Source organism: Pimephales promelas, chromosome 17 (assembly GCF_988280905.1).
Source record: "Pimephales promelas chromosome 17, fPimPro1.hap1.1, whole genome shotgun sequence".
NCBI lineage: Eukaryota > Metazoa > Chordata > Actinopteri > Cypriniformes > Leuciscidae > Pimephales > Pimephales promelas.
Window position 1 is genome coordinate 26,353,397 of NC_142785.1, and position 14,187 is coordinate 26,367,583.

Below are 14,187 nucleotides of genomic sequence, written 5' to 3' on the forward strand. Positions count from 1 at the left end.
AGAAAAACAGGATAAAGAGGAAGAAAACTAAAGATATAAATATATTTTGTTCATTATTTAATTCATTATTTTTGAAACCTGTCATAATAAAATATGTTGAGTAACCTCGAGAAGCCTATCTGAATTTGTCTTGTAATATAACAATTTTCTATCCATACAGAGGAGGCATAGCCTACTTTAAATGTATTGAAATTAAGGCATCTTTGAGTAAACTTCAAGTATCATTTGAGTATCTGTTTGCCGGGCCGAGTGTCCTGGTGTTTGGTGATCAAAATATGGAGAGCCTTTTAACTGCTGAGAATTAAACACACTTTCTAACCAAAACATGAACTCAAACATGAGTTTATATTATTACTTCATTGCCACTCTTTACACAATGAATGTTGATTTGTGTCTGCATGTGATAACCCTTCAAAACATTTATGCCATTTTTATAGAATAATACAGTCTCTCTTTTAACCAATTGCCCACTGTAAAAAAAATATTGTTGGTTTAACTTAAAAAAAACCTGGTTGCCTTAAAATTTTAAGTTCATTGACATGGAAAAAGTGAGTTAATACAAAGGAGATTAATTTAATCACCAGAAACTCAAAATATTATGTTATCTCAACTAAATGAATTATTTAAGTTGATTTGACAAAAGAAAATATTTTTTTACAGTGTACATGTTGTTGTTAAAGTCAGTGTACATAAATAAAAGTATTTTACAGTCCAAATTTATGTCTGATCTGTTTGACCAAAAATTATTTTAAAGAGTATTTTAGAGTATTTTAAAGTCTTTCCGCTAATAAGAATTGCACAAGTTTATTGCACATAATTGCACAATCCAGTCAAATAACTCCTCATTCGTGTTGCGACAATAGGCAACATTCAAAACGACATACAATATCTGATGCTCTTTTAGTAGTACAGGACATCTGAAAGAACTACATAAATTATCTAAGTTAATTTGATAAAAGAAAAAAAAAATGTGATTACAAATCATGAAAATATTTTTTTTTACAGCACAGCTAATAGGGAATGTTCTCAGAACTTTCTGAATGTTCAGGATCTAACGTTCTGGGAAGGTTCTCTCCAAATTATGAGCAAATATTCTTCAGAGATATCTGATCTTTAATAATGTTCTCAAGTTTTAAACAGCAGAACAATGTTATTTATAGATTGTTCAACTTTTTTGTACTTTCGTTTAATGTTACTACTTGTTTCAGAACATTTGAAGTATAATGTTCCCATAATTTTTGCAAAATGATCAAATGGAATATCCCCTTAACATAAACTTGCCCACCCAATAGCCTAACCTTTTCAGAATTTAATGCAAAATGTTATTTCTCTGTAAAGCTTGTGTTCTGAAAGTGTACCCCCAGTTGAGAATTATTGGGTTTCAATTTTTTATCTTATCGGCTGCAGCTTCCAGCAGTTCGCTTTTTAAAAAAGAGCTCTTAACAATACCGTTCTCTCTGTCGGTAGCAATATCGTGAAGAGGCACAGCAGCAGCAAAACACTGCTAGCCTGCATGAGACTCAACTCTGATGCCTCGGCAGCCAATTACATAAATTCACAGCAGAAATAATGCATCTGTAAAGGCTAAATAAGATTCATTCCTTTGGAATTAAGAGACAGGATTTTAATTTGTAAAACCTTTCCAGATGGTCTTAAGAAAAAGAAAAAACATCACAATAGGGAATAAAATGAATTTAATCCTGGTACATTTCTTTTTGGTGAGATGAAGTAACTACTGTGTATTCTGTTCTATCCATGGTTGCTTGGCTTTCCTGTCAGTTGCCATGTAAGCTTAAAGAAACAACAAGAAGAGTTCATTTGCCAAGCCTATTTCTATGACGTATGTCCATATAATACAAACACAGCAGTCTGTAAGAATAAAATAAGCTTCACTGGAGCTGAGAGACATTGACATGGTAACAAATAAGAGCATGAAAGACAAGAACATAAAGGGTTTAAAAAACAGTAATAAAGAAAAACAGCCATTAGGAGTTTCCATGTGTCGATTCGCAAACGAACAGATGTTAGAAGTGATTTGCAAAATAATAGCAAGACTTATGCATGATTATTACCTCACACAGTTTTCATAACAATGCGATCGTGAGCTGATAAAGGTTTTTGTCATGTTAGTATTTTTCTAAAGGCTCATTTTGCATAGGACTATAAATCAGAAACGGTCATGAATACTTGCGTAATACTCAATACTGACTCTACATTAAATGCTGATTGATGGGAAACAGATGTCCAGACATTAAACTGTACCGATTTGTTTTCTCACATCTGTAAATCCAAGAGTTTAACACAGGTGAATGACAGTTCCTTAAATGTCCACATGGTGTCAGTATTCCCAGAGGGAAGAGCTGTCTGCATTCTCTCCGTCTCCTTTCAGAGTGCCTCCTTGGTCTCCTCGCAGGTATTTGCCGTTTTTGTTCCTCATGGCTATCCGTCCATGCTCTAAGAACTCAAAGCAGAAATCTTCAGGTGTGTCTCCATCAGAGCACACCAAACCACTGTTGGACACATACCAGAATTTTCCACCAGCACCTGTAGGAAAACAATACTGGTCAGCTTCATTTAATAAATGACTTGAACCCTGGTTAATTCTGTGTTCATAAGCACATGACAAAAAATGCCAATGTGATACAAATTATATTTGAATATTATTTACATATTTAAAACCTGTTAACTGTCACCCTCCATTTTGAGACGTGAAAATGCACAAATGCATCTGACCTTCATGAACTGTATTTCAATGCTTTAGAAGAAAGAGCTAAGGTTAAAAAATACACTGCACAAATAAAAGTATGGAAAAAGACATACGTAGAAGTTTCAGTAAAAAAAAAAAAGGGATTTGATACAAAATACATATTTTACAAAATAACTTTCAAAATCAAATGCTGAGCTCCAAATATGTTGATATCAAAAATGTAGGTTCCTATGAGATTTTGTCACTCTCTCACCCACAGTCCACTGATTTTTTAATGTTTTCCAGGCCGGACAGGTAAACTCTACTCAGCACAGTCGTGAATCGTGCCCTTGCAAACTATTATAACTCGAACTTTCAGGAAAAAAAGTCATGTGATGATGTGACCATTGGGTAGTTTGGTAATAAACACAAACCTGCTGATTGTATTTAAGCTTAAAAATTCATTAAAGTTGTGTTCATTTGGGATGATTATCACGATAAACGAAACATGTTACAATAATGAGCTTTTAGTCCAATCCAAAAGCCAATGGAAAAATCTCATCCCTGCAGTATTCTATGGTAATGCAATGTCCCATCACCATGACACTGACAGTTAAAGGGATACTCCACTTTTTTTTTAGTTAAACAGCTGGGTTTTACCGTTTTCTAATCAATTCAGCCGATTTTCTGATATTTAGACGAATATCAGTATACAGACAGTTTCTGGTCTCATTGATTTCCATAGTATATTTTTTTCCTACTATGGAAGTCAATGAGACCAGAAACTGTCTGGTTACTGATATACTTCTACATATCAGAAAATCGGCTGAATGAATTCGAAAATGGTAAAACTCAACTGTTTAACTCTGGGGGAGTTGTAAAATGAACCTATTTCCAAAAAAAGTGGAGTATCCCTTTAACAGGTTAAATATTGAACGTGCATTCCTCTTTTTTGTCTTAGATTTGGTATATTTCACAACATTGTATTCTAGTTTTATGGTTTTAAGAAAATACTGTATGCCTTTTTATGCCTGTTCTTCCCTTGAAAATCAATTCCAGCTGGTTAATAAAAATGCTTTGACATTTCTGACACTGATTACAATTAACAGAAGTCAATGCCAGATGTTGAAGCTCTTTTTGCCCTAAAATCAATATACAGAAAATAAAATCTGTTATTTGCTTTCCAGAAAGCTGCTTTTTTACAGGAAATACAGAATAAGTAAATGTGCCTGAAGTACAACTCACCTTTAATCTGGTATGCGCCATCATTGAACTGCAGTGTAAATATGTCATACACTGAACGATTGGCGTCCAGTGTATTAGAGTTCTTGTGGTGGCATACATAACCGTTCTCTCCCCTCAGGATCAGAATAGGCCTATTGATCAGCTTCAGAATCAACTGCTCATCCTCACCTGGAGGAAAAAAACAGGGTGGCATATGTTTTCCAACTTTTTAATTGAATTTAGTTTTTCCAGCATCAGGTATGAACTCACCCACAGAGTCACTGACTGCAGAAAGCTGGCCGTTTTTCTTAGTGCATACGTATTTTCCATTGCTGGCTCGCAGTGCCACCCGTCGACCGAGCCACACTATGTCAAACATGGTGTTGGCACCGCTGCACACAGTGGGAGATTGTACGTATTAGTGTTCATAATGTATAATCTCATAATGTTACACCCGCAGAAAACAGGAGCAAATGAGATGGCTTCACTGTTTGTTACTGTGTTTTGGATGCTTTTACCAATTACATATTATCATTTTTGCTATTTTCTCACTCATAAGTGAAAGAGAATTAATAGCAGAAAGTCTGAAAGTAAAGCTAAATCTTACGCTTCTGTAGCTGTTGACTGAATGCCTCCATGAGCGACAAGCGTCCAGTAATTCCCTTCATTAGTTCTGAATTTGCACTTTCTTGTGTCTTTATCAATTTCCATTTGAAATGTCTCCATGTCTGTCTCATCGTCCTGATTGGCTGAGACACTCACTCCTGTTAAAGACAAACACAACTTGTTTTTAATTTAATATTGGATTTAATGTTGGAACGACACATTTTTGCTTGTTCAGAAAATGTTCAGAATAAAGTTTGAAATTGTGCCTCAAACATATTAGCTATCTTGGTAACACTTTATTTTGATGGTCCCTCTTGAACATTCTGCTGACTAGAAGTAACTTTGCGAGGATTATCTGATAACACTTTATTGTGATGCTCCTCCAACAGACAATCTACTGATTATAAGTAACTTTGCAACTACATGTCAACATATTCTTCTATCCCTGACCCTACCAGTCTACTTATACTCTACTAACACTCTAGTGAGAGTTAGAGATGTAGTAGGTGCAATGTTACTTATAGTCAACGTTAAAGGGATCATCCAAATAAAGTGAAACCACAATTTTGACATGTTAGAAGTCAATACTTGTCTCAATTAAATGTTTATTTTTTACATTAATATTTTTTTACATTTTTTTTTTTCAATTTATATTTTTTACACATACATTACTGTTCAAAAGTCTGGGGTTCGGTAAAGGATTTTTAAAATAGTTTTTGAAAGCAGTATGTTCAACAAAGCGGCATTTCGATAAAAACACAGAAATATTGTCAAATATCATTACAATTTAAAATAACTCGTTTTTTTTTATTTTAATAATTTTAAAATGTAATTGAATCCTGTGATGGCAATCATAATTTCTCCAGTCACATGATCGTGTGTCCCATGATCCTTCAGAAATCATTCTAATATGCTGACTTGGTGCTCAAGACATGCTTCTTATTATGATGAAATGATGTTGAAATCAGTGTTGTTGTTGTTTTTTCTGAATTCTTTGATGAATAGAAAGTTCAACAGAACAGCATTATACTATGAAGCCCATCATTAAATATAACACTAACAGCAAAAATAGGCCTATATAATTTTGTTATTATTATAATTATTTTCTGTGTTTATATTAATAATAATATAAAATATGAATATAACATAAACATAGCTAAAATAATAAACTTTAAGCTTCTTTAAAACTGCTGAATTCTCCCTAAATAGAAGTATTCAAACAAACAAAAAAGTACATTATACTACATGCTTTCCTAAGTACATTTCAAATGTGTCAGCTTAACCGAGATAGCATGTGTTTGTCCTGAACTTTCCCCCAGTTTGGAATCCCGAAGTGAGACAAAGCACCAGCATGATTAACTTCACTGCCACGCACGACAGGCATCAACCTGATTCCGAGTCCTGTTCTGGCGCAATGTCTACAACGGACCGTGTTTATTTAAGACTCACATCTATAGTTAATGGAGCCCAAACATGTCAGTCTACTGTCTATAAACATCCTTTACATCAATACAAGATTACTGTTGTTTAGAAATGAGGAGGTTTACTCAATTAGTCACAATGACAGATCCATTCCAAATCACTGTATTATTTGTAACATTAACATTTACACAACAAGACCACTGGCTGAGGTCTGAAACATTTTTCATATCCAAGCCATTTATTATAATTAAGCTATTGGGTTGTGTAACACATGTAGACTCTTTGTGTTTCTATAAAAAACATGAACGTAAAGTATATTCATGCATGCGTTTTGTTTTTGGCAAACAACAAACATCTTATTTATGACTATGCATCTGAATTATCATTCAGTGCAGTAGGGCAAAACCACTTGTGATTATGTCTTTCTCCTTGGCATAGAAACCACGACCTTGGCCGGGTCAGAGGCTTCAGCACCCTGCTGGGTTTCATGTCAATTAGTCTTGGGAGTGTTTCATGGCATTCATTTGACTAAAATGTAACGCATACTGTAGCTATCTATCTATCTATCTACACAAATTTACTCTTGGGTATTCATAAAGACACCTTGACACACACACACACACTACTTAAAAGTTTTAAATTAGTCTTTTCTGCTCCAAAACATCATTATTTGATCACAACACAGTAAAACTGTAATCTAAGTGAATATATTTTAAAAATGAAATATACTGCTGTTATGGAAAGCTGTATTTTCAGCATCATTACTCCAGTCATCAGTGTCATGTGATCGTTCAGAAATCCTTCTAATATATGACACTGTTTTAAAAAACTGGAAAATACATATAAATTAAATTAAATGTGTATAGAACTAATTTAAAATGATACTAAATGTTTAAAAATATAGAAATGAAAAAATAAACTTTTTCAAACATGGTATTTCTGTATGAGGTTTTCAAAGGCTTTTGATAAGAACATAATTTCAGTCAAGTGTGTCCAAACTTTCGTCTAGTAGTGCAACTAAATGATTGAATGACCTAATCTCAACCAAAACATACGGCATCGTGCAAAATACGTCAAACGGATTGTAACTAAGGCTCAAAGTGGATGTATCCGAAAATATCCCTTGATCATTTTCTTAATCCTTTAACAGGCCAGATCCTGCACCTTACCCCCTTCTCCCTCCACCCTGTCATCCTTCCCGGCCCTCCCCTTCTCACGCTGCAAGCTCTCCTAATTCTCAGCATGCAAAGAGACACAAAGCTGCACCGTAGGGCCCAGTAAGCAGCTTTTTTTGAGTAGCGTATGTACAATCCTCCAGCTCCGAGGAGAACCAGTCGGGAGGCTGAAGTAATGCCATTGTTTCGACGGGACTCTGCAGGGCGCCTTAGACACGCTGGGAAAGAAACCAGGCCTATCAGCAGAATCTGTGGCCATCGATCACTCCACCGTGGAATGCTTTTTTTCCCTTCTTTTTTGCAATATGATTTAGGCCATCCATGTGTGCTTGTGTTTCTCTCTCCGCCTGTCACTTTTTCTCTAGCATGGACAATTTTTACTAATCATAATGGCTTATCAATAGACACTATCTGGTCATACTTGGGAATTGGATTCTATAATCCAGGTCCTAATGGCTTTGAGTGATAGAACATGTGGAATGCATGATTAAGATAATAATGAGAACACACAGTGTGAACGCATTGTTTTGGTTGGAACTACCAGCCAAAGTCTCCAAAACAAAGTCTAGTTTCTAATCAAGACAAAATCAGGGATAACGAAAAAGAAACAGCTTCAGATGTTTCTTTTTCTCAGATCAAACCTCACTATGCTGCAGCAGTTTCCATTTCTGCGGCCCGTTACACTTTATTTTCCAATTTCACGTCTGACTCTGCTTTAGTTTTGCACCAAAGATAGAAGAAGAGAGGCCAGCTGGGGCAGGACACTCTATCTCCTCTGTTGATCATTCCTCATCCACGGCATTGTGATTACTGAGCTCAATCCTGAACTCCTGCGAATGACCTCACTCCCATCACAGAATGCTCCCTCTCAATTTACCAACTCATTTCTGTGGAATGTAACAGTACCCAGAGACAGCGAGAGGACCTTCTCAAAACTGGGGCAAGTAGATCGCCGCATGCGTACCAGGTCAAATACCTATCGGAGTACACAAAAGACGCATGCTGAGAAAACTACAAAAGGTTTTGGTTTAACATGCATGTAGTATCCAAAAGTCTGTGGCTACATTGGCAATCTCAAAAAAAAAAAATATATATATATATATATAAATATAAATACAATAAAGCTCTAGTGCTGCTGTCACTAAACAGAAAATGGACACACCTAAAACTCATTTTAACATTTTTAGTCATGTTGATATTATAATCAGCCCATTCTCATCCCAAGGCGTCATCTAACACACACCTTGGGAAGCATTTTGACCATGCTTCAATTTCTGACGCTTTAGGCACCCTTTAGCGTCAGTTACTTGGCGCCATAGGATCGCGTCTAACCCTTATGGTGTGTTCACAACTTCACACCGAACGCGAATTTAATTATTTGTGAAGTCAATGTAAAGACGCGAACAGACGCATCATTCGCGCCGGGCGTTGCGAATGACGCGAATTAGGAGACGCGTTTGCCGCGAATGTCTTTCGCTCAAGTTGAAAAATGTGAACTCGAGCGAATGTTCAAGCGTCTAACTAGACGCGATAGACACGTATTTGACGCTCTATTCGCGTTCGGTGCGAACACACCATTACCCTACCCCAGACCTAAACCTAGTACTCGCATCATCTAACTGACGCTTTACCTTTACCAGTTAAAACTGATGCTAAAGGGTGCCTAAAACGTCAGATATTGAAGCATGATCAAAATTGTCAGTTAGATGACGCCTTGAGATGAGAATGCGTTGTTATAATTTATCATGGCATTTTAGTTCTCTTAAATGAAGCATTTTCACTAGCGGTCGCAGACTTTTGGACCCTTACACAAGTGAAGATGTCTACTTAGAAATATTTGGCCCACATTAGCTGTGATCTCCAAATGTATCAAGACAGTGACTCTGAGATTAATTTTTAATGGTAAAGTGATGCCACAATCCACTGTCTTTCATTTTGTTAGCTTCTTTCTTTCTCAATATCTCTTTGTGCTCATCTTCTTTTCACCTTCCGGACCGGATTAGAATGCTCCAGGGAACACTGTGGAGGTGATGAAGAACATGGTAACAGATCCACCCGCCTGAGTGCATGCCATCTTTCCGACTCAAGAATGAAACATGCTGCATAAAAGTACACCACAACCAAACTTAAGTGATAAACATCTCGGCTAATAATAGTGATATTTCTGAAAAACTACTGTGCAGTGTCACTACTCATTATTGATTAAAAGATCATCTGTGAGTTCGTGTTGTGTCCCAGGGTGAGAGGCCTGGGGCTTAATGAACGTCAGACCTGCAGAGCTGATTGGCAGTCCTGTCTGAAGTCATCTCTGGTTCCCTTCATCATGTAGAGACTCTCTAAAAGAAATGAACTGCTTCATCCATTAGCAGAATCACTTTACCTAATTGCTTTTTGCACAGAATGAATGTGCAATAGATGGGGAGAGATGCTTCTTGTTCATTAAGAACAAATGTTCCATCTGGCCTGTGTCATTTTCCTTGTCTTTTTTCACCCATAATGAAATGTATTCTTTTTGCCAATATGTTGATAATACGTTTCTTAATGTTGAATCGACACTGAACCATTTGAAGCAAGGTAAATGCACTGTAGGACTGGACTCATTAAAAGTTATAATGTGTGACTCAAACATCTCACCTCTTAATTTTGATTACAATCCAGACATTTGAGCTATATTTTAGCCTCAGATGCTAACATTTTAGACCTCACAATTTATGATTTGTATATGCCATGCAACCTACTAAAAGTAAATCATCTCCTTTGTGCTCTCAATTGGCCAGTGGTGCAAATACTTTGCTACCAAAAACTTTTCAGATGGCATTAAATAGCTCTATCCCATGGGTAAACTAAACTGACAATACAACATCATGTCCTCCCAAGGGAACTGCTGCTAAAATCTTTGATTTACGATCTTTTTACAATGCCAAAAAAGCAATACCGTTCACCTGTCCACACCCATAATGCATTATGTGTCTATTCATTGTGATTCTGTGTCTCCTGCCTGTCTCGTTCTCCTCTCTGCTGTATATTTTCGCACTCCATTGTCCCTATGCCCCCATTGGTTTTTTCCCCCTGTCGGGCAGAACCCAACTGCTCCTGAAGGACTCTCTGATTTGTGTGTCCCCATTGTAGACCAGCACATTGCATGGTCCCCAGATAAAGAAATGCAGCGGAAGGCTAGTGTTTCTGAAAGCAGACTCCACCATCATTGAAATGCCCCTGTCCACTCAATTATTTATCACACCTCGCCACTAGTGTGTGCATGCGTGCATGTGCTTATATCAGAGCATCTTCGTCCTATTTTGTTATATAAAAGGAATGGCTAAAAGTCTATCACTCTGTGAAACAAATATGCGTATGTGTGCATCTGTGAGAATGAGAAAGGGTGTAAGACCAAGAGAGAGAGAGAGAGAGACGGAGATGGATGAGTGTACTGGAGGGGACAGGATCTGTTACTGACCCAGCTTACTATGTTGGATATTCAAAGCCGTTCAGTTTCTCCAGTAATTTATCTATTGCAGGTGGCTCAAAATGCTTACCAAGAGCTCTGCACTGGAGATAATGGATAATGTTCCAGCATGCAAGATTTACATTACAGAACTTAGTTGCTCAGTCAAGACAGGAAACTACAATTATGCAGCGTGTTTGTTAGCAGAGCACATGGCCAGAGAATAAAAATCGGCTATGTCTGGCAGATTAATATTGGCCAATTCAGCTGAAAAGACAGCTGCCATATATTATTTCTGTGAGGTCACGCTCATGGGTGTGACTCAGTGTTCACCTGCTCTCAGGCTTGTTTCCATAGATTTGACTATGTGTGCATAGTTTGCCATCCAGCTGCAATTTTGCATGCAATTTATTTTCATGCATTGTATGCTTGCATATAAAACACTAATGGGGAGCAAGACTGATAGCACAACAGTGCAAATTATGCTCAGAATGCTAAAAATCAAGTTGTTTTGCATATTATTCAATCTGAAAATTAAATCTACTTCACTGAATTGACATTTACATGCCTGCACTCCATACTGTCTGGTTACCCAAGAGGTATTAAAAGTACTTAATAGTTGTAATGAGGACTCACATCTGTTACACAAGTCGCCACAGGAGTGCTAAGGGAGGGGGACAAACCTTATATTGATAGTTCCCTTGAAACTCCTTTAATTAAAAAAATAAAATCTGTCCTCATTTTATTACTCCCAAGCCATTGCAAACCTGTATGACTTGCATTCTTCTGCAGATCATTAATATTCTGTTTTTGTCCATACCACAAAAGCCAGTTTGGTCCAAAACAACATTAGACCCCACTGAGTTTCATTTTACAGGCAAAAACACTGAGACACAATAGTACTGTTCCACAGTATAAAAAAGTTATACATATTTGGAAACAACATTAGGGTAAGTAATGACAGAATATACATTTTAGGGAGAACTGTTATTTTACTTTCACAATGTTTTAAAGATCATATTCACTTGATTCTAACAGCAGATAAACTAGGCTGGCCAGTGGTCTTCCTGTGAAGGGAAATGTCAAAAGAAATTCAACCAGCACCACTTACCTTGGCGGATGGAGACAAATCTGTTGTTGGCGGCCTGAAACACCACTTGAGGATGGCTTTCCTCAAGATCAAACAACTCGTCTTTGCCAGGTTTGGAGCAGCGTCCAGAGCGCAGAGTTCCAGTGGGCCCCATGGGGGTCAAGTACTTCCCCTCACAGTCCTTGAAGGCCAATTTGCCTGATTTCAGTTCCAAGGTGTAGCCTGTCCCACGGCCATTTTCAGAGGACAGTTTCCCGTCGTTGTTCAGGAAGCGGCTGTCACTGGTCTTTAGACAATATTTGCCGTCCATGTACACAAGAGTTAGAAGAGCGTCTACACCCCAGGGGATGTTACTGTCCACAGCAATCTCTCCCTCTGGAGAGGCGAGGTGGGCATAGCGTTTGCGGGCCACACTGAGCAGATTTGCCTGTGGGTGCAGGGCCAGGTGCATGGCCCATAGTTCTGCCTCGCCAATGGTCTGAGCAAAGCAGGACAGGTAGTCCTCTGAACCTCCAAAGAAGCGCAGATAGGGCTCGGACTGCAGGGCCCAGCGGCCGTCTGACTGTGCCACAATCAGAAAGCGGCAGTCGTTCTCTTTGGTCTCAGCCTCACAGCTCACCTTGCCATCTTTGTCGGAAGCCAGGTAGCGACCCAGGTGACTGCGCAAGTAAACCACCTGACCATCCTGCTCATCATGCTCTAGAGTCCAGATCTGCTTCTTCTTGAGACTCGGAGCTGAAGCATTCATCTTGAAGCCGAAGGCCTCCGCTGTTAAATAGCGATTCTCATGATTAATAAGCCCGAATTGTAGCTTGAGGGCTTTACTGCCATTGGAGGGCATCCTGGCTTACAACCCAGATGGAAGCCAGAGAGTGTTGAAAGTCCAGAGATGAAGCTGATCAGCCTGTCGACATACAAAGTTAGCTCTCCTATGTGTCTTGATTAATTTGCTTCTTATTGGGGAAGAGTAAAGTGAAGTCCACTTCACTATAGACTCCTTAGTGTAGCCTATTCTCTTCAAACACAGGCCTTAACTTTCTTTATTAGGCCTAAGTTCCTCTTCTAGTTTTGTCCCTGGTCCTGGCCTCTCCGCTCAATAAAAACGGCGTCTTGCTCCCCGGAGAGCTTGCAGAGGCTCTGGAGATTTTTTCCCTGTGTTTCCTAATCAGATCAGATTATAATCAGGAGGACTCAACACCTCAATCCAGAGAGCTGCTGACGTCACCCTGATCCCAACGGTTCCTTTTCCTCTGCACCTCTTTCACCCGCTTTCTTTCTCATTCCCTTTCCTTCTCAATTCACCTGCATCTCTTGTCCTCTTCATTGGCTGCCTTTGAGATTGTGGGACTACTGATCTCTTAAAGAGATGCTGCTCAAGACCGAGTCACACGGTTTTACTTCTTCTCGATGCCTTAGTCGTCTCAGTCCTTCAGTCTGACATCTGATTGGTTTGTCTCCTCCTTGTCCTCTTCTAAGTATGTTTACTTCAGTCACATCCTTAAGACATGTGCATCCATTAAAAATACACATCATTCGTCTCCGAGACCTCAAGAAATAGAAGCATGTTAGTGTGCAAGGTGCCCACTGAGATGCCAGGCCAGCTTGTCAACAAACGGGTGTACTTCGACACCTTTTCTGCCTCGCTTTCACCTGTTGTCCTATCCTCTTATGTTTCTTTTTATACGTCCTTTCTCCTCTTTTGCTATATTGGACGTATTCTTACACTAGAGACCCTTTATGGAGGCCCAGTAATCCACCCGTTCTATAGTGCTCCTGCCTTTGTCCTCCTCCCCAGTCTCTAACTCTTTGCTGATGGCGCTTTGACACAAAGCTGGGTAACCAGAGCCCTCCCCCAGCACCAGTGGTAGTGGCCTGAGAGGGAGATCAGCTTTCCAGTGCACACTCAGGATACAGTTACATGACTTCTCTGATTCCGAGCTCGGTTGGTCATCTTTATTACAGCAATGTGCATATGGGTGGGTGAGTGTAGGTGGAGGTAACAAACAGATGCTTATTCAAAGATGCCTCACATGTAGCCATTGAAGACCAATTCGCTGTGACTGAAAACATCTCTCCATCTCTTTTCCAGTCACATAAGTTGTTTGCTTAGCATTTCACTGGCTGGCTTGCCTCATGTTTGCGTAATGCTACACATATTGTCGATCCATTTCAAATCCAAAGCATTTTTGTTTGAAAAACCACCACAAGTCTCCACCACAGGGCCCTAATCTGCCTTTCAATGATCCAACTCTTTTATTAGACCAATCTAATCCATAGCAGCCCCAAACCCCTCCTCCTCTCCTTGGGCGCGTCTTGGACACAGAACCTTCCATCTGTCGGTGACTGACCGCATATGGGACAAGTAAGTCTGAACCACACATACATATATATATACACACTCATCTAAGCATATAGGAACAATAAGTTGTTTATTAACCGTTATTGGCTTTGGCTATTCTATCCTTTGTTTACATTTGTCCAAGATCCTCAAAGCAGAGATGTTAACCTTAGACATGCACTATGACCCTTACATTACTAT

General features: G+C 38.7%; 1 protein-coding gene across 1 annotated transcript; it reads right to left on the minus strand.

Annotated features, from left to right (window-relative positions):
- Nucleotides 1-1,677: 1,677 nt before the first annotated feature.
- fscn2b (fascin actin-bundling protein 2, retinal b) lies at nucleotides 1,678-13,541 on the minus strand. Its single transcript, XM_039665160.2, has 5 exons — nucleotides 11,670-13,541; nucleotides 4,518-4,674; nucleotides 4,181-4,302; nucleotides 3,932-4,099; nucleotides 1,678-2,544 (listed from the first exon to the last, which is right to left on the minus strand). Exons 1-5 carry the CDS (start codon nucleotides 12,487-12,489, stop codon nucleotides 2,339-2,341), a joined length of 1,473 nt encoding a protein of 490 aa, XP_039521094.2. The 5' UTR covers nucleotides 12,490-13,541; the 3' UTR covers nucleotides 1,678-2,338.
- Nucleotides 13,542-14,187: the final 646 nt, after the last annotated feature.